Genomic DNA, 23,472 nt, shown 5'->3' on the forward strand with positions numbered 1-23,472 from the left:
TTTGCTCTCTCGTCCCTCTGGCGGATGTTTTTCGAAACTAGAAAAAAATTTTGGTAAAATAATATTTTTTCTTTAAGTTTCAAAAAAGTAGTGTAAAAAATAGATTTTCCGGAGTCAATATTTTTTTTCAAAAAGAAGAATAGGGGGAACAAAGGGAAAAACGATTATAAAAAGGGTTTGTTTAAGTTGTTTTCGTTTTTCACAAGATTGGCAGCCATTTTTCAGGTTTGCCAACCGTAATCGAGTCTCAGCCAATCAGATCGCAATGTTTGAACGGTTTGAACTTTTTCTGGTTCGAAAATTAGAATTCAGAAAATATCCGAAAATGGTATTTAAGATTAAGGTGTAATTATTATAATTGTACTTATTATGTGTTTAAGAAGTTATCTAGTCTTAAAAATATATAAACATTCGTCTATTTTTATTTCTTGACTCAATTAGAAAGAGTTGGAAATTGATATTCAAAATTCCCGCGCAGATTGGTACACCTGCTCGTACAACTCCGGCAGACTTCGTGACTCGCTGTACGCACATTAGACATTACTATTTTCAGGCACAAGCATAGCACCTCCTGACGGGTTTTTGATAAGTGAATGGTGAAGAGGGCGACTGACGACGACGACGAGGCCGACGTTACGCGAAACGGACCCGTTTTTTTTCTAAATAATCCTCGAGTGAAATCCTCGTTCGTGACGAGGTCAGTGTTCCCTTCGTGCCGGTAGATTTTTTGATCCCCCGCCTCTCGACAAAGACGGTGTTAACAGCGAGAGACTGGTGACCCGCTATGGTGCGCGTCTCAACTCCCTAAAAGTGTCGTTCCTTGTATATTATTCTCGAAAAAGAAAAATTCTCCTCACACCAGATTAAAATAGGGTTAAAGAGAAAATAATGAATCGACCCTTTCAACAAACGCAGTTATCGCGATCCACGAATGTGTGCATGAAGAAAAAAAGGAACCACGGAAACGAAGAGGAAGAATTATAATTCAGTGTGTGTGGTGTGAAGTGCTCGGCAGAAAAGTGTGGTTCGATGGTGCTCGTGGTGGTGTCGGTGGTGACGGCGACGACGTGAATCAAAAACTCTCGTCTCTCTTATTTTCCTTCGTGTGTGTATTTTCACGGGGATTTCGCGACGGGGGAAAGTAAAAAAAAATATATTTAAACCCCCGGCATTTTTACTGTGAAACCCGGTGTTGAAAATAATTGTCCAATCAACTCCCCCACCGCCCCCTCCCTCAGGAAGTCCAGCCAGCAAAAATTTGTCCGTCGACAAAAAAAAAGAGAGAAGAAGCGTGTCTCGATTTTTCACTTCCATTTGGAATTAATTTGTAAAAGAAAATTTTATTACATAATAGTTGCGAATTCCCGGTGATGAAATAACTTGTCTACCTCGTGTGTTTGCTTGGCGAGAGAAAAGTCGGTGGTGGGCGAATTGGACACCAGCGACACACACAAAGATTGATTGGCTTCCTGGACGGGGAATTTTCATCTTGTCGGCGGACTTTACTTTACCTCACTCACGGGAGATATTTTTCCAAACTTTTTTATTGTTTGGTAATTTTTAATGCTTTTTTAGTTAGTGGAAAATTCGACGCATACATTTAGAAAAAAGGCGTCGCGACGTATATGACGGGGCGTGCGTGCGTGCGTGTATGACAACGCCTTTCTTCGGAGCCTCGAATTTTGGGACGGATTTAGCCCGACGGCGAGGAGGTCGTCTGCAATGGTGGTGGTGATCTGACCCGGCTTTTCAAAAGACCTTTTCGTCGAACCACGAGGTTGTGTGTTGTTCGATTGAGAATCGTGTCTCGCTTAAAGTGGTTGGAATAAAGTGAGGTTAAGGTGTCGACACAAGGGGGGCCTTAAGAAAAAAAAGTGTTATTTTTTTTCTAGTGAATTTTCCACAAACGAAGAAGTGTATTTCTTGTCAAGAGAGAGAGAGAAAGATTTTTTTTGTTTTCGCACAATTTTTCTTCTTTTCTCGCGAAGTGTGTGTAAATTTTCATCCAAAGGAATGCGGTTGATGACAAGAGGATTGTCGGGAGTTTAAGGGAGTGGAATAAAGTGTGGTAGGAAAAAGGAGGAAAACAGGGAAAAAAGGAAATAAGCTGGAGCAAGAAGGATTGGGAAGGAGATTGTCCGGGAGTGGTGCTACCCCTGAGACGAGCAGAATGTCCGGGACTTTTGTGGATCGAATAGATCCATTCGCGAAGAGGTCGTTGAAGAAGAAGTCGAAAAGGTCACAAGGATCATCCCGGTACAGAAATTCTCAAGAGGTGGAACTTCAGCAACTTCCTCAGCTTAAAGGTTAGTGTTTTTTCTGCAATAAAAATTTTTAGTCAACTTAACCTCATTTTTTCTACTATTCCCGTCAAATTCATTTTATTGATTCGTTATAATTTTATTTTCGTAGTTCGCGACACTTAAGAAGCTTAACTGACAGATCTCGCATTATTATTAATTTATTATTACTAATCCGTACTTCGCTAATCCACATTTGAATTTCATGAATTTTCTCATTTTTCTCAAAGTTAATTTAATTTTTAATTACTTTGATTTGCATTTTCTGTCTTGGCAGATAATCCATTTTTTCAATTTTTATTTTAAAATATTTGAAACAAGGTATTAATATTATTTACAATTATTATTTATTTTTATATTATTTATTATTATTTATTTTTATATTATTTAATATATTAAACAAGGTAAAATATAATTTGAAAAAAACATTCTAAACTGATAAAAAAATGATATGATTGATAGTGAAATGTGATGTGCATTTAATTTTGAAATCTATTGATCTTTTAATTTATCAGTTTTGTGTCAGAAAATGTACAATAATTAATTACATAGTTTGATGTGTGTTTATACAGTTTAATAAAGAAAAGAGTTTTATTACATTTTAAACAATTAACAATGTTCAATAATCAATTAGGAATATTTGTGCAGTAATGTTTATATTTTTCGAAAATTTTTTTTTCTTTTTTGTCTCAATTTGTTTGTTTATTGCTGATTCTCTGCTCTGTAAATGTCAATTAAATGCGAATGTCTGTTGCAATGAATGATCATTACAGAAAATCAAATAACAAATCTGTTTTATTGATTTAACCTGTTTTTCTCATATATATCGACAATCATGAAATCAAACATTTTTTTTAAAACAAGTATATAAAATACATTTTTCCCTCCCTCTTTTGCGAGAAAAACTTTTCGACTCTTTTTTTGTTGACATAATTTTCTTTTTTGTAAACATTTTTTTAACCTTTTTCTCAATTTTTTTCTCCATTAACTTTTTTTTTAAAATGAAATGTGTACATTGCAGAGGGATAATTTGTTTTTTAATTTTTATTTTAATAAATTGTTTGCTTTATAAGTGAATCGAATACATGAGAGATCAGATATTCAAAGAGTTTTCTGGGAAAAGTTAACAGTTGCACAACTGTTATCTCCTGAAAGGCACTTATTGTTTAATTTGCAAATAAGCAAAAAAAAAAAGTTTATTTTTATTTTGCTAACAACTTGATAAAAATAGAAGACAAAAGATAATGTTGAACAGTTTTAGAATATTTTTTCAACTAATAGAACTTTCTCTCTTTTTATTCACTAATATAATAATCAAACTGTCAGTTTTTAAATATATTTGGAAAATTCGCATTTTTTCTTCCTTTTGGAAATTAATTTCGTTGCGCAATTTTTTCTAATAATAAACTAATAAATAAACAAACAAGTAAATAAAATGAATAAATAAATACAGAAATAAATAAAATAGTAAATAAAATAAATAAATATAGAAATAAATAAAAAAATATGGAAATAAATAAAAAATGAAAAAATAAATAAAAGAAATGAAATAAGAAATAAAATTAATATAATAAAAATAATAATTAATACAGTTGTTTATCATTTTAATTGTTTTATATAAACGATTGGATTTAGAGACACTTTCTATTTTGAAAATAATTATTGTCTAATGTCAACAATTTCTGGCGCTCTCCATGTTTCCAAAAATATTTTATAAATTTAAACATATTTCTGAAATTTAAACTTCGTAGAAACTTTTGCGAGAATAATTTTCTCTCTCTCTCTCTCTCTCTCTCTCTCTCTCGCTAAAGTCATGAAGGATGATTGCAGTTATCAATTAATCAGCTTTCTGTCTCTCGTGTTTCACTCGCATAGGACATAAAGTCTTCCTTTTAATTAGTCTAGTAACAAGAGCTTTATCAATATCTGTCATGGTATTAATTTTAGATTATATACACACTTTTTTCCACATTTTTCTCTCTTTTACGTGCAAATTCATTTCCCCCTCCATTTTTCTTTTTCGTTCCGTTCACCTTATAAATACTGATAAATATAATTATATATTTATTTTCCACCGATAAATTATTCGTTAAAATCAATGCAAATAAACAAAGAAAAATACAAATTTGTATTTTAATAATTTTTTTCAATATAATTGAATCAATATATTGAATCAATAGTAATAATTAATAATAATAATTAATAGTAATTAATTGTAATTTATGAAATTTATTTTTATTTATTTATTAAAAGAAAATAGAAATTATTTAAATTGGTTTGAATTTTTTTCCCCTAAATTAATTCTCGCGATGATAGAGTGAAAAATACTTATTAAAATTTTATTTAATAGTAACAATACATTTCTCTGGAATAAAATATCTTGAGGTCAGTACTGTCACATCAATAATTAGCAATCCAAGAAAATCAATTTCGACGTCGTTCTTTATAGATAAATCAATTATCTCGAGATATTTTTGTGCCTGGAAAAATGTAATGTCTATATATTTATTTTTTTTTATGAAGCTGAAATTTCATTATATAGCAAATAAAATTTGTTCTTCTTTCAATGCCGAGTGTTATAATTTTGTTGCAATAAAAAATTTAAAAAAAAGGGAAAATAATTATTTGTTGATAAATAATAGTAAATAATTGTTTAATAAAAATTTTAATAGAAAATATAAAAAAATAATAATAGTAAATATAAATTGTCAAAAGTAATAGTAATAGTATTATTAAAAAAAAAAAAAAGATTAACAGCTTAAAAATCTGCCAAATAATTGAAAGAATAAATAATGAAAAAACACAATAAAAATTATGCAAGTTAATTAAAAAAAAAGAAATAATTCTCAACGGAATTTGAATAAATTACTTAAATTATTGATTATAGATGGACAATTAATTAAGACGTGTGTGTGTGTCATGTTTATTGCTATAATTTGTAACTTATAATGTTCAATTTATCATCGCTTTCAAGTTAATTGGATTAAATTTATTATGAAATCGGTTTGGTCATTGCGCAGAATTTTCTCTCTCCCTCTTCGCAAAACTCTTAAATACCAGTTAGGAATATAATAGAGAAAAAAAAATTGAAAAAAAAAATGAACGGCCCTTGACTCGTGACATTATATAGGGAAAGCTAATATAAACACGCGAGAGACAACTTCCGCCAGAATCATTGCCGCAATTTCAAAATCACCGTCAGCATTAATATCGTTTTGACGTCCTTAAAATACCTTCTCTCCTCTCTTTCTATATTATTATTATTATTTTTATTATTATTATTATTGAATCGTCATATCTTGGCTATTTAACATTTTTATCACGTGCCACGATAATGTCCAATTGCGTAATTCACACAAAAAAAAATTTTTGGAAAAAAGTAAACGATGAAAGATATTAATTGAAAAATTAACCTGTTGGCTTTTAAAAATATATTACTTGCAATTTTTTATTTATTTTTACGAAAAAAAAAATTGAAATTGTGGAGAAAATTTGGTTAAATTAATTTATTTACCGAAGTAATTAACAGCGAATGTTTATTAGATAATTATTCATTTACAAAAATAATAGAAATTCTATTAACTATGTATTAACTAATTTATTTCAATTAATTGTTAATTAAAAACAAATAAATAAATAATATTGTAATAAATAATTATAAATAGCTTTATAAATAATTACAAATAAATATTTAATTATTAATTAAATTAATTAACACGGAATGTTAATGTTTATTTATTTACAAAAATAATAAATAAATAATTGTAATGAACAATAATTATTTAATTATTAAATTACTAAATTAATTAATACTGAATGTCAATTCGGTGTTTATTTATTTTTACAAAAACAACAGTAATGTAATTAAATTAATTAATCACTAATAATATTAGTGAATAATTAATTGATTATTAATTAAGTTAATTATTTTACCGAATTAATTAACACCGTATGTTTATTCGGTGTTTATTTATTGACAACAATAACAGAAATTCTATCAACTAATTTCTCTAAATTAATTGTTAAATTAATTAATAATAAAAAATAAATAATTGAAATAAACAATTATAAATAAGTAATTAATTATTAATTAAATTAATTAACACCGAATGTTAATTCGGTGTTTGTTTATTCACAAAAATTATAGTAATTTAATTAACTGATTTAATTGCTAATTAATAATAATAAATAAATAAATGTAATAAATAATTAATTAATCATTAATTAGGTTAATTAACACCGAATAGTAATTTGGTGTTTATTTATTTACGAAAATTGTAGTAATCTAATTAAATTAATTATTAATTAATAATAATAGTAAATAATTAATTAGTAATTAATTAATTATTAATTAAATTGATTAATTTACCGAATTATTTAATACCAAGTGTTTATTTATTTACAAAAATAGTAGTAATCTAATTAAATTAATTATTAATTAATAATAATAGTAAATAATTAATTAATAATTAAATTGATTAATTTACCGAATTATTTAATACCGATTGTTTATTTATTTATATTCGGAACTTTTTTTTTCGCGGAAAAAAATTTAAATATAATAATTTAATAAAAGTTATGAAAATTTTTTGAAATTTTATACGCGAGAGTTGGGAAAATATTATTTTGACGCGTATTTGAATTTCAAAAAGGAAAATCTGTCTAGTGAACGCGGTAAATTATGGAGGTGATGCAATGACCAAGTATAAAAAATTGATGAAGGCTTTTTTTTTCTTTCTTTCTTTCTTCTTTCGAAAAAAAACAATAAGAAGCTTTGGGGTTACATGACTGCGTTAAAGTTCACCTTTCAATGGCTAATACAAAGTCGTTCACCTCGCACTTCTTTTGCGAATAAAATACAACCGAGACCTAAACAGACTGCGCGCTCTCTGTCCGCTGTGTCTCACACTCAATAAATACGCACGTGGCTTTTCATTGCACGTGTACGTGAAAACAAAAAATTTCCCTTTTTTTGGAAAATTTTAATTTAATTTTTTTGAATTTTTAAAAAAGTGACGTTTTTTTTTGAAACGAAGTTTTTAATTTTGTAATTTTTTAAGATTTAATCTAAATTTACTCAAAAATATAATTGAAACTTTATTGCAATTTGAAAAATAATATATTTTTTTATTTAAAATTTATCCAATTTATTTAAATTTTATTTATTTATTTATTAAATTATTTATTTAAAAATAAAAAGCAAATAATTTCCAAATTCTTCTCGAGATTGAAAAAAAAAATTACAAAATGAAAAATATGTTATATAAATAATAATAATAACTATTTTATAATTAATTAGAAATTTAAATTAAAATTTATTTGCTGTTTGAGTTTTTTTTTGAGGTTTGTCTAAAAATTTTTTTTTTTATTCTTACTATTATTTTTTATTTAATTTTTCTTTTTAAATTAAAAATTTTAAAGAAGTTTGAACGGATGAAACTACACGAATGTATAGAGAAATTGAATTCTATATTAATAATGGCTTTACAATTCTGTCACCTAATTGGTATAAATCGACGTGTCGACATTATATATTATCTATGAGAGCTTTGTGTTTTATCATTCGGGATTAAATGGATATGTATATATCATGAACTCGTGCTAGATGCCATTGTCGATCTCTATCAAATTAAAAATTTTTTTTTTATTCTACAAGTAGTAACGCACTCCATGTCCCGTCAAATTGTTTATTATAGAAGAACTTTTATTTTACTATTTTTTTTTATAAAAATAATAATAATAATAATAATAATAATAATAATAAAAATAATAAAAATAATAATAATAATAATAATAAAAATAATAAAAGTAATAAAAATAATAATAATAATAAAAACAATAATAAAAATAATAAAAATAATAAAAGTAATAATAATAATAATAATAAAAACAATATTTTTAAATCTTTCCCAAACTTTACATTTCAACGAAAAATTACTCACGAATTTATTTCCACTATTTAATAATTAATTATTTATAGGTAGTATTATTAATTGCAAAATTAATTAAAACCATGAAAAAATGTGGGACATGATTATTATTTATATTTATTATTAATATACCTATTATTATTATTATTTTATATATTATTATAAAATAATATTATTATTATATTTATATTTTTAATAATTATTAATTATTAATATTTAATTATAATAATTTTTACGGCACTGCCCGTAAAAATGTTCTAAATAAATAATTTAATATAATTATATTAGAGCGCAGTTATTAAAATATAAAGTTTACATTTTAGGTATTATATTTTTTCCCCCCATATAATTTAAAAAATAAAAATAAAAATTGGAACATGCTTTTGTCTATGTACTGACCTATATATATGCCTATACATCAAGAAATGTTGGCATATGATATTGAACTGAATCCTACAGTAATTATTGTAATTAATTGACGTAATCAGTGCGCCACAATTAATTTCAATATATATACATACATATATATAGTGTTGGGCGTGTGCGTTGCAAGATCAGCGATTCCATTTAATTTAACCGGTTATAGACCGGCTCGACTATATAAATGTACTTACAATAAACTATAATATGCCGTCACAATGCGTTTGGTTAAATTTTTCCTCGCATTTTTGCTTTAGACCCAAAACAGTAAACATATACATTATATATACGAAAAAAGTATAGAAAAGAAATAAATAATAAAAAGACAATGCGATATTAAAGACAATAATAAAATTGCGTCATTTTATTCGCTGGTAATCGGATGTAATACTCGTCGTCGTCTTTAGAAAATAATAGGGAGATTAGGAAATTCTTGTTTTTTACCTAGAAAAAATTTTATTTCATTATTTTTGTTATTTAATAATAATTATTTTTTATTATTTAATAGTAATAAAAATAATAAATGTTATTGTGAAAATAATTCAATTTTTCCTTCAATAAAAACTTTGACCAAATTTTTAATTTCCTATTTTTTAAATTTAAAATAGAAATATTTTACTAAATTTCTTTTTCTATGGAATTGAATAAAATTGTTAGAAAGAATTGGAAAGAAAAGATTTTTACTAATTCAGATTTAGAGATTTTGTATTTTGTATTTTGTTATTTTGTTATTTTTTTAGTTATTTTGTGTTTTGTATTTTGTAATTAGGATAAATTTTCAGAGAGTATATAAAATCTTCAAGAAAAAAGATTTTTGGTCTCGACTAAAGTATAATATGTTAAGAATTTTTTCAGACCTCAATTTTTATGTACTTCCGGTTCAAGGGGTAAAATTTGATTTCAACATCTCAAGTCTAGACGAGCTCTCACCAAAAGTTAGAAATCCAAAAAGGTGAAAAAAAAGAAAAAAATCTTTTAAGAGAGTAGAAATAAAAAGAAATATGTAGCAAAAAGAGGAAAATACGGAAAATAAAAAGAAAATAAGCTAAAAATCAATGCGCAAAGAAATCTAGTGTATACATACAGTTCTCTAGAAACTTTTTTCAATTTTTTCTTTTTTAAAAGTTTTTAATTAAAAAAAAAAAAGAATTTTTCAGTACATATCTACAAATAAAGATAGGGGAAATATGAAAATATTTTTTAATTATTCCCTTTTTCCGCGAATGTAATATCGTATTAAAAATAATTATAAAATCATATCAAAAGTAATTAATCTGTTTAATTGGGCAAAAAATAATTTTTTTTAAGAATCTAAAAACACTATATGAGACATTTTTTTACACCTCGTATAAATTTTCGAGCGGTGGAAAATCAGAACTTTGGGGAAAAAAAGTCGTAAGCTCTCGCCTCGGGCAAAAGACACGATTTTCAGCATATTGGGTCGAAAAATAAATTTTATATCAATCTGTTTAATATATATATATATATATTATATGTAATTTTCAATCGAAAAGGAAATAAATTCTTCTACAATAATATTATTTAGTAAAAATAAATAAAAATAAAAAAAACAGTAATTATTATTTTTTCTCGAACTTCAATTATAAATTTTGCAAAATTCAATTATTTTCTAAATTTTAATTTCAAATTCTTCACAAATATGCGATTATATTAAAAATAATTATTGTTATAAAAATAATTGTTAAAAGTGAAAAAAATAATTAAAATTATAATTAATTAAAAAATTAAATAATTGAATATTTCTTAAAATTCAATTTTTGTAAAGAGTTTTGTCAACATTTTTTAACATAATAATTATTATAATTATATAATATAATATATTATATAATATAATTTACTAATTCAAATTCAGAGAGTTAAATATTTAATAATAATAATAATAAGTCTTTTTCAGCAGTTAATAGTCAATTATACTTTTGACTCGTATTAATTTTTAAATCTTAAAAATAATAATAAAAATAATAATAATAACAAGTCTTTTTCAGTTGATAGTCAATTATACTTTTAACTCGTAGTAATTTTTAAAACTTAATAATAATAATAATAATAGTAATAAAAATTGTAACACCAATTAGTTATTTTTTCCTCAATAATTGTTAGTTATTTTTAATATCTTTTATTTGATTCTTGGAAGAAATAATATTAAATGAAAATCAATATTTCATTTTTTTTTCGAAAAAGAAGTGAAATATTGAGTTTTATTTAATTAATTATTATTTCTATTTTTAAAAAAGAATGAAATATTGAGGATCGAACAAAAATTAATATTAAAAATTACTAATAAAAAAAGTAAAATTTGAATTAATAAAATAAATCTCAATATTTCATTTTTTTTTTTTTTTAAATATAAAATATTGAGTTTTATTTAATTAGTTATGATTTATTTATATTTTTTCAAAAAAAAAAAATGAAATATTGAGTTCCATTTAATTCTTTCTTCCAAGAATCGAATAAAAATTATTTTAAAAATAATTAATAATTGTCAAAATTCAAAAGAAGTAAATAATATTTCAATATTTTTTTTTTTTTGTTTAAATGAAATATTGAGTTTTATTTCATTCTTTCTGCCAAGAATCAAATAAAAATTATTTTGAAAATAATTAATAATTGATAAAATTCGAAAGAAGTAAATAATATTTCAATATTTCATTTTTTTTTTAAATGAAATATTGAGTTTCATTTAATTCTTTCTGCCAAGAATCAAATGAAAATTATTATAAAAAATAACTAATTATTAGTAACATTCGAAAGAATTAAATGAAACTCAATATTCCCTTTTTTTTTTTGAAAAAGAAATAAAATATTGTATCATTTAATTTGTTATTATTTATTTTTTTTCAAAAAAAAAATAAAACATTCAGTTTCATTTTAATTCTTTCTTCCAAGAATCGAATAAAAATTGTTAAAAATATTTCATTTTTGGTGAAATTCGAAAAAGTAGGTAAAACTCAATATTTCATTTTTTTAAAATTAAATATTGAGTTTCATTTTATTAGTTATTATTATTTTAATCGAATAAAAATTATTTCTAAAAATAACTAATTATTAGTAAAATTTGAATAAATTAAATAAAAAACTCAATATTTAATTTCTTTTTTAAAAAAAAAAAAAAAAAAATGATTTAAAATGAAAAAAACGATTATTTAATTAGTTATTTTTTTTTTTTTTTTTGAAAAATGATGAAATATTGAGAATCGAAAAAAATTATTATTAAAAATAACTAATTATTAGTGAAATTTGAAAGAATTAAATATTAATTAATTGACATACAGAAGGATATAAATAATTTTAATTAGTTATTTGTAACTTATTCAGATTTAGAGATGAAAACAATACAATTATTGTTAAAGTTGCAATTGCTTAAGTCTTGGACAATAATTTAAAATTACCGTTTTGCCTCTAAACTATACAATTAGCAAAGAGTACAATTGACTAAAATTACTGTATGAGTTAAAAGTATACGCTATTAACTCAAAAAGAAAAAAAAAAAAAAAAAAACTACTCGTTTATAAGAGAGCAATAATAAATCTCCCTCAAACTGTGACAAATACATTTTTTTTATGCGCTATGATTGCAAAAAAAATAAATAAATAAATTACAAAGGGGTCGTAAAAATTTGTCATTTATGGTAAGATTTGGGGTTTAGAAGAACCCCAGAGTAGCGTTGTTCTGGTGGTTGAGAGAGTATTGATCCAGAATGCCGGCGGCCACCCGCCTAGAATTCTCTCGGTTCTCCTTTCTGCCTCGCTCTCTCTCTCTCTCTTTCTCTCTCTCGCTCGCTCCTCTCGCTCTCGTTTACGTTTAGTACTCAACTTTTAACCGTGCTTCGTTCTTTTCTGACATTCTCTTATCTCATTTTTCTATTTCTTTCTTTTTCTTCTTCTTCTTTTTTTCTCTTTCTCTCTATCTCTCTTTCTCTTTTCTCTCTCTCTCTCTCTCTCTCTCTCTCTCTCTCTTTCTCTTATTCATCTCTCTATTTTCTGAAATTTGAAAATCTTTATCGAATCTTAACTTCATTTTTGACCCCCCCTCCCTTCCCGCATCCCTCTCTCCTCTTTCTCCTCTCGTCGTGCTGATTTCACAAAATTAAATCTCAAACTCGATCTGCTCGGATATAAGCTAAACAAAATCGATAAACAATTACCTTCGAATCATTGAACAAATTTGGAAAAGAAAATTTCGGATATATGGGACATTCCGAGTGAAATTTTCATTAAAAAATTGTTATTTGTCTTGGGGGAAATAGTTTTCGAATAATTGTATATGAAATAAGGGAGAGAGGTTTTTTTTTTTTTGTTAAAAGAATAAAAATTGGGAAATTTGTAGTTTTTTTTTTTATATAAAGAATTTTGTCAAAATTATTGAAAATAATTCAATTCTTTCGCGAGAGATTTTATTGAACGTAATTAAATTTCTGCGAAGAATTTTATGATTTTTGAAAATAATTGAATCCGGAGAAGAATTTCACCTAAAAAATTTAGAAAATATAATTTAATTGTTTGGAGAAATTTAAAATAATGAATTCTTCCGATGAATTTTATAAAAAAATTTCGAAAATAATTCAATTTATTCGAAAGATTTTATTGAAAGTAATAATTTATTGAATTCCTGCGAAGAAATTTATTATTTTAGAAAATAATTGAATTTTGTGGACAATTTTGTTTAAAAATTTTAGAGAAAATAATTGAATTCTTTAGAAAAACTTTCTAATTGAAAATAATTTAATCCCGGCAAAGAATTTTATATCATTTTTGAAAATAATTGAATCCGGAGACGAATTTTGTTGAAAATTTGGAAAATAATTGAATTCTTTCGCCAGATTTCATATAATTGAAAATAATTGAATTCCTGTAAGAAATTTATTTATTTATGAAAATAATTTAATTCTTGCGACGAATTTTATTAAAAAATTGTGAAATAATTGAATTATTTCGAGAGATTTTATTATAAAAATAATTGAATTCTAGAACTAGAAGAATTTTTCTGAAAATTATTAAAAATACTTGATAATTGATTTAGAGACGAATTTTTAGAATAAGTCCAGAAATTAATTCAATTTTGAAAAATTTACAGTCAAAATTTTTTAAAATGCAAAAGTCCTCGCGGCTTTTGATCAAGTTGAATTTTAAAAAATCACAACTTTCATTGTATGAGAAAAAAAATGCACTTCTTATTTTTTTCATACAAAATATTAAAAAAAAAAAATTTGTAATGAAAATTTCACCTGGAATGCTCCATATTTATAGACACAAAAATATTAACGATAATAATGAGACAAATAACACTAAAAATGAGACATAAAAAAGTAAAAAAAAATTTGGCGAAATTTTTTTTCTTTTTGACAAAAGGGAAATTGAATAATCCGTGTTTTTGGGTTTTTGTTGCATTTGTAATGAAGTTGATCGAGGTCGGAATTATTGTGATTGCGTTGTTGCTATTTTTGTCTTGAAGGTTTCGGAAGCTGAGAGGAGTATATCTTTATTATTTTGTAAAAACTCACGTTTTTAGCGAAATATTTGCAAATTTTTCTATTTTTTCTTATTTTGTACAAGAATTTTAATAAAATGGAGAAAAAAATTTTGCTTCATTTAAACGTTTGAAATATTAAAGAAAATATTATAATTTTATTGAAAATAATTAAAAGGAAAAAATAATTAAAATTTGTTTCATTAAAAGAAAATAAATAGTAGCAGGATTTAATTTTTCTTATTTAAATTAATTAATTAATTAACTAATTAATTAAAATTAATTAATAAATAATAAACAATTAAATAAGGGAAAAAGTAAAACATTCCAAATAAATATTATTGGAGAAAAAAACTAAAATATCCAATCGAATTTTTTTTTATATTAGTTTCAATTTAGGAAATTCTTTGTATAAATATTGGAAATTTGTTTTTGTTAATGAAAAAATGTAAAAATTGAATTTTTTAGCCCAAGGATATAAATTTCATTGCGAACATTGCCCCAACTCGCGAAGGGAATAAAAATTCCTCTCTCTCTCTTTCGCTCTCTCATCACGTATATACAAACACATTTGACATTCTTTAACTATAATTCGACTATACTATATATATTTTTTTATCTTTCCTAATCTTTCTTTTTTCATCTTTTTGTTAAATATACTTTATATTTATCTATTTTAACAAGACTATAATTTATATATTTTTCCGGTTCTATACATTAGAAATTTTCTGTTTATTTATTTTCTTTTTTATTATTCTTTTCTGTTCATATTTATTGCTTACGGAAAGAAATATTTATAAAATTGATACAACGTACAATTTATTTTAGAAAAAAAAATTAGACAATAAAAACAGGAAATTAAAGTGAATTTCAAAATTTAAATCCATTATTATTAATTGTTAATTCAGATTTTGATCATAAATAATTATAAAACTACGAATAAGGACGAAAAAATTGAGATTCAAAATGGAGAAGCTATTCTCCACCTGAGAACGCCAAGGTCACCACTAGATGGCTAGACGCCATCTAGCGATGACCTTGGCGTTCTCAAGTAGAGAAATTCAACCATTTTGGCAATTTTTTTCAGTTTAAAAATATTATTCTAAAAATACTTTAATTTATATAATTAATAATTAATAATTAATAATTCAATTCATGTAGAAATAATAAAACGAACAATTTATTTTACAAAAAACATTAAATTTTTCAGAAATAATTAATATTGAAATAAACTAAAAAAAAAGTCTGAAAGAACAGAAGGAGGAAGCATTTTTTTTTCTTTTTTTGTAAAGAGAAATAAATAAAATTTAATAAAAATTTTTTTTCTGAATTATGTGATTATTATTTTCAGATAACGATTCGTGAAAAAGTTTTTCTATATGTATATACATTTTTTCTTCTCTCAGTATATACATATATATATATATATATATATACTGTGTCTTTTTATAAATTCTATAGACGGGAGATGAAATTGGAAAGAAATAAAAGAATGAGAGAAAAATGAAGAATCTGAAAGGAAAGAAAAATATTGCGAATTTATTATGTATCTGCAGCTTCAATCAGCCAAATGAACGATATTATTTTCTGTTAAATCTATATTGAAATCTTTCTTTTTCTTTTTTTTTTTCATCTATACAGTATTTTTCTCTCTCATCATTTTTTTATTCACAGTTTGACAGAGGAAATCTTTTTTTTTAAGTGATAATTTATGTAGCGAAGAAAAATTTATATAGAAAAATTTACTAACTAAAAAAAATACTAAATAAAAATTTACTAAGTAATTTCGTAAAAAAAAAAATTTGGACAATTATTAAGGAATTAATTTTATTGCTAATATTAATAATTAACTATTAAGGGTAATTTATAATAGAAGAACAGAAAATTATTCGAACTTTTATACCAAGAGTGTAGATAATAGAAAATAGAATAAAGTACAAAAATGAATTAATAAATAAGCGTGCGAGTGTGGTCAAGTGGTTAGTTCAACGGCTTGCGAATGTTAGGGTCGTGCGTTCAATTCCCGGTGATTGGTAATTTTTTCTCTGTTAGGTGTATAGAAATTAAATATAGTATAAGATATATTTAAACAAAAGTAGAGAGGGGGGGAAGATAAAAAATTGAACTTAATAGTAAGAAATAAACAAAATTAATATAATTAATAAAATTAATTATCGGTAGTAATTAGGAAAAAATAAAAAAAATAATAATAAATAAATTAATAGTTAATTGAAATAATAAATTAAAAATAAAATTAAAATAATAAATTAAAAATGAAATTAAAATTGTGAGCAAAAATAAATTGAGAACAATAATGGAAATAAATAAATAATTACTATACTGGTTATTGAAAAGTAAAAACAAAGGATGTTTTTTATTATTAAATAATTTATTCCAGTGGTTAAAATTGCGAAATCAAATTAAATAGAATTTTTTTTTGTCGGTGGGAATTAACGAATGTAATAAATGAATTGCAGTATGCAGCGTTTAGTTGATGCACTGACTCTCTTTTGATTTCATGTAATAATTGGCATAATGAACATGAGTGACAAAATTGCGGCAAAGAATTGAATCATTTTGCTTATTACGCTCAATTATTCAATGTATATTGATGGCAAAAAATCACAGCACGTTCTCACTTTGCGTTACATTTTTTTTTTCTTTTCTTTTGTAGTAGTAATTTTTCGTTACTAATTTATTTATCTTTATTTATTTAATTTATTCTATTTATTTATTTTCCAATAATAATAATAATAATATTAATAAATAAATATAAATAAATAAATATTTACTATACAGTTGTCGAATAAATAATAAATATTTTATTTATTCATTCATCAATAAAATAGTGAATATTTATTTATTTTATCGCCAATAATAATAATTTATCTATTTTTTCGACAATAATGAAAATTAATTTATTTATTCGCAGATAATAATAAATATTTATTTATTTATTACACTTTTTAGTAGGTAACGACAATTTTTGATATTTTCTCGAATTGGCCACTAATTGTCGTTTCAAAAAATTGAAAATTAAGGGCATTTGAACCATTGTGACGTCACAGTTAGTGCAAAGCATGTATTTTAAAGCTGTGACGTCATAATGGTTCAAATACCCTTAATAGGTAAAAATATTAATAAATTATCGTGTTATTTTTAAAATAAAAATTGTTTTTTTCTTTATTTCAAAAAAATATATTAAAAAAATTTTTTTTTTTCTTTTTTTAAATTATTCGAATATACGTGATTGATGGGAGAAAATAATTTCCATCGAATCAGCTTCTTATTCTTATCGACAGGTTTGTCAACCATTTATTTTATTTTATTTTTTGTTTGCCATTCGTCTTTATTATCCGAGTCAAATGAAATCGTTGGCTCTCTCGCTCTCTCAGTCTTTGTCTCTGTCAGGGTCGAGAGATAGAAGAAACTCAGCCAATTACGGAGAATGTGAAAAAAAAGAATTTTTTTTCTATTAATGCAAATGTAGTAAAAAAAAACCTTAGAGTAAAATATAAATAATAAGTAACAAAATTTTTTACTCCCATTCGCAAAGTAATTTTACTAAAGTCAAATAGAATCATTAATTTATTAATTAATTTACTAAATAATTTATCAATTAATTTCCTAATTAATTTAGTCATTAATTTCCTAATTAATTTAGTCATTAATTTCCTAATTAATTTAGTTATTAATTTTCTAATTCATTTATTGATTAATTTACTAATTCATTTATTGATTGATTTATTAATTAATTTCCTAATTAATTTATTGACTAATTTACTAAATTAATTAATTGATTAATTTACTAATTAATTTATTGATTAATTTCTTGATTACTTTACTAATTAATTTATTTAATTAGTTAATTAATTAAATTTAAATATATGCATTTAAAATTAATACGCCGACGTATTTTTCATTTATTTTTTAGTACATGAAAAATTATTTTTTTTTGGCTAAAAGACTAAATGGAATTAAGTGATTTTCTTAAGGGTGGGGGAAAAAAGAAAAAAGGTGGGGATCAGGTTATAAGTTTTGCAGTTAATTTCCGCATTTACTTCCCTGCGATTTCAAAAGAATAGATAGATGACACAAAGGGCCTTATACGCGCAGAGTCGTTAAATCGAGAGTTTTTTCTTTGTTTTCCACGTCAAATTCCCTCTGGCAGAATCAGCAAACATGAATGTAAATTCTGTCAGAATAATCCTGACTCTGGAATATTACAACTTAGAGCAATTTAAACGGGGAAAGGAAAAACTATTTTCTATTAAAAAAGAGAAAAAAATTTGCAAAAGAGTACTACTTTATAAATACTAAAAAAAATTAAATAAATAAGTTTCTGAAGTTAGCGTCGACGCTAAAAATAAGAAATATAGAGTTTTCTACGCTAAGAGTCGATGTTAACTTCAGGAACATGAAAAAGGTGAAATTAGTGATACTTTCAATCTCTAAAAATCCGAAAGAAGAGTTTTTGACGCTAAGCGTCGACGCTAACTTCATGAACCGAAAAAGGGTGAAATTAGTGTCGTTTCAATCAACTAAAAATAAGAAAAAAAATAGTTTTCGACGCTAACTTTCAGAAACCTGAAAGAGGAGAAAATTATTTCAATAGAACAGTAAATGTATGATAAAATAATTTTACTATTTATAAAAAAATAGTGATTCTGTAGACAGTTCAGTAATGAATGAAATTTGATAGCATTAAATTTTGAGGTGATGAAGGAATTTGGTGCATAAATTATATAGAGGAGTAAAGGAGGACTAAAGTTTCTTAGCTTTTGAGACCCTCCCCCCACTCCACCTGTCTGTTTTCTACCCCCACCCCACTTTCCGATAGCGTAGTTGCATCTTGCTTAATATGTTCACTTGAAATTCCAAGTTAGGTTAACTAGTGGCACGTGCAATGCACAAACTTCTTGTGCCATGTTTCATTCACGAATAAACCTCAATTTCTCGCACTGATTTCCTCATTCTATTTTCTAATTAATTTAATCCAATTTTAAACCCACTGCTTTTATTCTCATTCAATTTGGTTACATTTTATTTTTCTTTTAGTTTCGTTTTTTCCCTCTTTTTTTTCAATTTCAATTTTGTTTTTCTCCTTTTTTTTTAAATTTTAATTTTGCTCAGTGTCGAAAATTATTATTTGGGGCTTTTCAGTGACGCTTTTTTTATTATTCTTTGGGTTTTTTTTAGAAACGGCACTAATTTCCCTAGAGAATTAAATTTTCCAGAGTATATTTTTAACTTAATTTGGAAAAATTGTTTTATTCTCTTCGGTTTTTTTTTGAAAAATTGAATTATTTTCAGAATAACACTTTTTAAATGAAAAAAAAATTGATAAAATGGTGTAATTTCTCCACTTAAGAACGCCAAGGTCATCGCTAGATGGCGTCTGGTTTTATCAATTGAAACTGCCATCTAGCGGTGACCTTGGCGTTCGCAGGTGGAGAATAGCGTCTCCATAATTCTTATTTTAATTACCTGAAGTCAAAAACAATTTTTATTATTAATTAGTATACAAAATAGTCACAATAAACATTTTGTTCGACTTCAGATAATTAAAAATTTATTTTAAATTAATTAAAAATTTTAATTATTATTATTTCGAAAAGTTAATTTTTTAAATAATTATCGTAAATTTTAATTATTATTACAAAAAGTTTGCATTATAATTATTTGTTAACGTTAATTATTGTCTATTTAATTATTGTTGACTTTAATTATTGTTTAATTAATTATTGTAAACATTAATTATTATTAGAAAAAATTTGAATTGTTTGTTAACGTTAATCGTTGTCTATTAAATAATTGTTAACGCTAATAACTGTGCATTAAATTATTGTTAACTTTAATTATTGTAAACTTTAATTATTATTAGAAAAGAAAATTGAATTATTTGTTAACGTCAAATTGTTGTCTATTAAATAATAAAATTGTCTATTTAATTATTGTTAACGTTAATAATATTGTCCATTAAATTATTGTTAACATTAACTATTGTCCATTAAAATATTGTTAACGTTAATCATTCCTTATTTTATTATTGCAAACGTTAATTATTATTATTAGGAAAAAGACAAAAGAAAGTCAATAAGAATTGAATTTTAATGAATATTAAAAAAAATTATTGTTTCTTTAACCGAAATTGAGTTAATTGCACTAATTAAAATGAACATTTATGTTTAAAAAAATGTAAATCTTGTTTCTACTGTAATTTTTTTTTTTTTTTTTTTTTGTTAAAAAGGCTTGAAAAATAGCCTCGAGCGACATTGAAAGGATTTCCTGCAACTGAACCCTTTTGCCGCAATGTGTTGTCGTTCATGACGTAAGGTCCCGTTTTTGTTCTCGTTGTATTTTCTCTCGTCTCTCCTCTCCTCTCCTCTCTCTCTGATTTTCAAGGATCCTTCCGCCCTAGGCCTTTTGCCCTCGCCTCTTGAGTTTCCCCCCTGATCATCGACTGGACTTTTTTAGTCTCTTTCCTCCCTCTTTTTTGCCATTGAACTTTGACCCCCTCCCACCCTCTTCACCCCTCTCGATTTTGTTTACCCTCTTTTCATTCTTACTATATAGCTTTTAACCCTATCCCCCCCACTCTCTCTCTCTCTCTTTTTAGTTACCCCTTTCGAATATTTAAATTAGTTTTGGAAATATTTTAATTGAACGCTAATTTTATTATTGAATTTTTAATTATTTTTCTTTGATTTTTATTGATTTTTTTTTTACTTTTTCTTTGATTTTATTGTTATTGCGTTTTTAATTTTTTTTACTTTAATTTTACTTCTATTGTGTCTTTAATTTATTTTTTTTAATTTTACTTTTATTGTGTCTTTAATATTTTTTTCTTTTTATTTTTATTGCGTCTTCAATTTTTTTTTCCTTTGATTTTATTTTTATTGAATTTTGAATAATTTTTCCTTGGATTCTATCTGTATTGAATTCGTAATTTATTTTGTTTTTTTTTCTTATTGTATTTTTAATTGCAAAATTGCAATTTAGACCAAAAGAAATTAATAATATAATTTATTTTTAGATTATTAATTAAAAAATTAAGGAATAAATTGAGATTAAAAAATGGAGACGCTATTCTCCACCTGAGAACGCCAAGGTCATGGCGTCTATCCATCTAGCGGTGACCTTGGCGTTCTCAAGTGGAGAAATTCAACCATTTTGTGAATTTTTTTCAGTTAAAAAATGTTCCTTTAATTTTTCTTTTTTTAATTTAATTTATTTTAATTTTTCTTTCAGTAAAAACTTGCGATTTTTTTAATTTTCTATTAAAATATAAGGAAATATTTTTTAGTAAAATTTCTTTTTCTGTAGAAATTCGGCTGAATTAAAAATCTACTAAATATAAATGAGCTATAGAATAAATAGATAATATTTAATAAATAATAAATAAGAGTTAATAAATAATAGTTAATAAATAATAAATTGTAATAAATTAATAATAGTTAGTGTAAATTTATTATATTTAAAAATTTTTTTTTTATATTAATAAAAATTCGATTATAAAAATGATTTTCTCTTGAACTCTGCGAATTGAATGAAAGTTTAAAAAAGAATTAAAGAATTTGGAGCAAACGGTATACCCATATATTAATAGTTTTGTGTGTCTGAAAATAAAATGCTCGCTGAATGATAATGTCTTGGTGCATTCCATTTTATCGTCCTTGTGTCTAACGCGAATCGTGGGACCGATAAAAACAATATTACCTGCGCACCGCACCTCAATATTAATGAGCTAAAATTCATTAATACCGCCATTGCACTTTAACTATTTCAATTTCATTCGACATTCGAAATTAAATTAATTAATTTTAATTGAAAGTGAAGCCGAAAAACTAGAACTGAATTTTGGAAATTAAATTTTAGTGTTAAATATATTTTTCTAACCCCGACAAATTTTAAAAAATTAACTAGTTGCAAATTAAAAACAAATATTTAAAAATATTCATTTAAAATTTAATTTCCAAAATTATGTCGGTGTCAGGTTTCTAAAGTTGGTCTCGACGCTTAGCGTCGAAAACAATTCTTTTTGTTTTAGTGATAAAATTTTTACTAATTTTTAAGCGAAAATCCTGCTATTTTTTTAAAATTAGAATTGATTGAAGCTACGAATAAGATTAGTATTAAAATAAAAAGAATATTTCTCTGCAATAAAAAAAAGAGAGGCGACATAAAATTAGAAAGAAATCGAGATAAATTACACAGTTTCTTTAAATAAATAATAATAAAACAGTGCAGCCAACCGAGTAAACTGGAAACCTGACCTATCTTAAACTCTCCGACTATGCGGGCATGTTATTATCTGGTTCAAGCAACTGTTAATTATCTATAATTATTCACCTCATTTTTAATTTAAAACAACTGTCATTTTTTTTATTAACTTTTCTCGGACGTTAAATTTTCCTTTCGGTAAATAGGATTTTTTTTTACTCTTACTTTTTGAAACCGAAAAAAATATCAACAAGTAAGTGCAAATTAAAAATTTTGTCTCTATTTATTTAAAAGCTTTTTTTTTTCCTGTTAATAATTGCAAGGAGTCAAAAATTATTTATTTTTAATAATAAATAACGTCAAAAATTATTTATTTTTAATAATAATTAACGTCAAAAATTATTTATTTTTTTTTAATAATTAACGTCAAAAATTATTTATTTTTATTAATAATTAACGTCAAAAATTATTTATTTTTAATAATAATTAACGTTAACAATTATTATTATTATTAAGAAATTATTAAGAATTAACTTTCAGGAATTAACAATTTTTATAGTAATTAAGGCGACTATTCTCCACCTGCGAACGCCAAGGTCACCACTAGATGGCAAGAGAAATTCCAGGAAAGAGCTCATCTTTCCTGGAATTTCTCTTGCCACCTGGTGGTGACCTTGGCGTTCTCAAGTGGAGAATTTCAACCATTTTATCTATTTTTCCCCCATTCAAAAAATATTATTGTAAAAATATTTAAATTTTTCCTAAAATCGAGAAGAAAAAAACCAATTTTCGAAGTTTTTCAAGTCAAAAATTCACTCTGGAAAATTTAACTCCATAGTAGTTTTTGACGCTAAATTCAGAGATCTATTTAAGAAAATTAATTTTTAGAATTCTTTTTTTCATATCAAGTGCGACAAATTGTTTATGAATCGTGTATATGTGTGAAATGAATGAGAATTAAAGTGTGCATAGAAAAAAAAAAAAAAAAAAATATAGAGGAGGAATTAAAGGAAAAAAATGAAATAAAGTTTGACTGATTGAATACAGTGTGTGGCAGTGAATTGAAGCACAGATGTAGAATTAAATATACATATATTGTGTATGGAATGCTT

The 23,472-nt window shown here is 24.4% G+C and overlaps 1 protein-coding gene across 1 annotated transcript in view; it reads left to right on the top strand.

Annotated features, from left to right (window-relative positions):
• The first annotated feature begins 537 nt into the window (after positions 1-537).
• The window catches only part of LOC122504728 (serine/threonine-protein phosphatase 2A 56 kDa regulatory subunit epsilon isoform), a 40,263-nt gene continuing 17,328 nt past the window's right edge, over positions 538-23,472 (top strand). The window contains exon 1 of the mRNA XM_043615946.1: positions 538-2,306. Coding sequence (XP_043471881.1) covers positions 2,171-2,306 — 136 coding nt within the window. The 5' untranslated portion in view covers positions 538-2,170. The remainder of the gene's footprint in view (positions 2,307-23,472) is intronic.

This window comes from Leptopilina heterotoma, unplaced genomic scaffold, assembly GCF_015476425.1.
Source record: "Leptopilina heterotoma isolate Lh14 unplaced genomic scaffold, ASM1547642v1 Lhet_312, whole genome shotgun sequence".
NCBI classification, from domain to species: domain Eukaryota; kingdom Metazoa; phylum Arthropoda; class Insecta; order Hymenoptera; family Figitidae; genus Leptopilina; species Leptopilina heterotoma.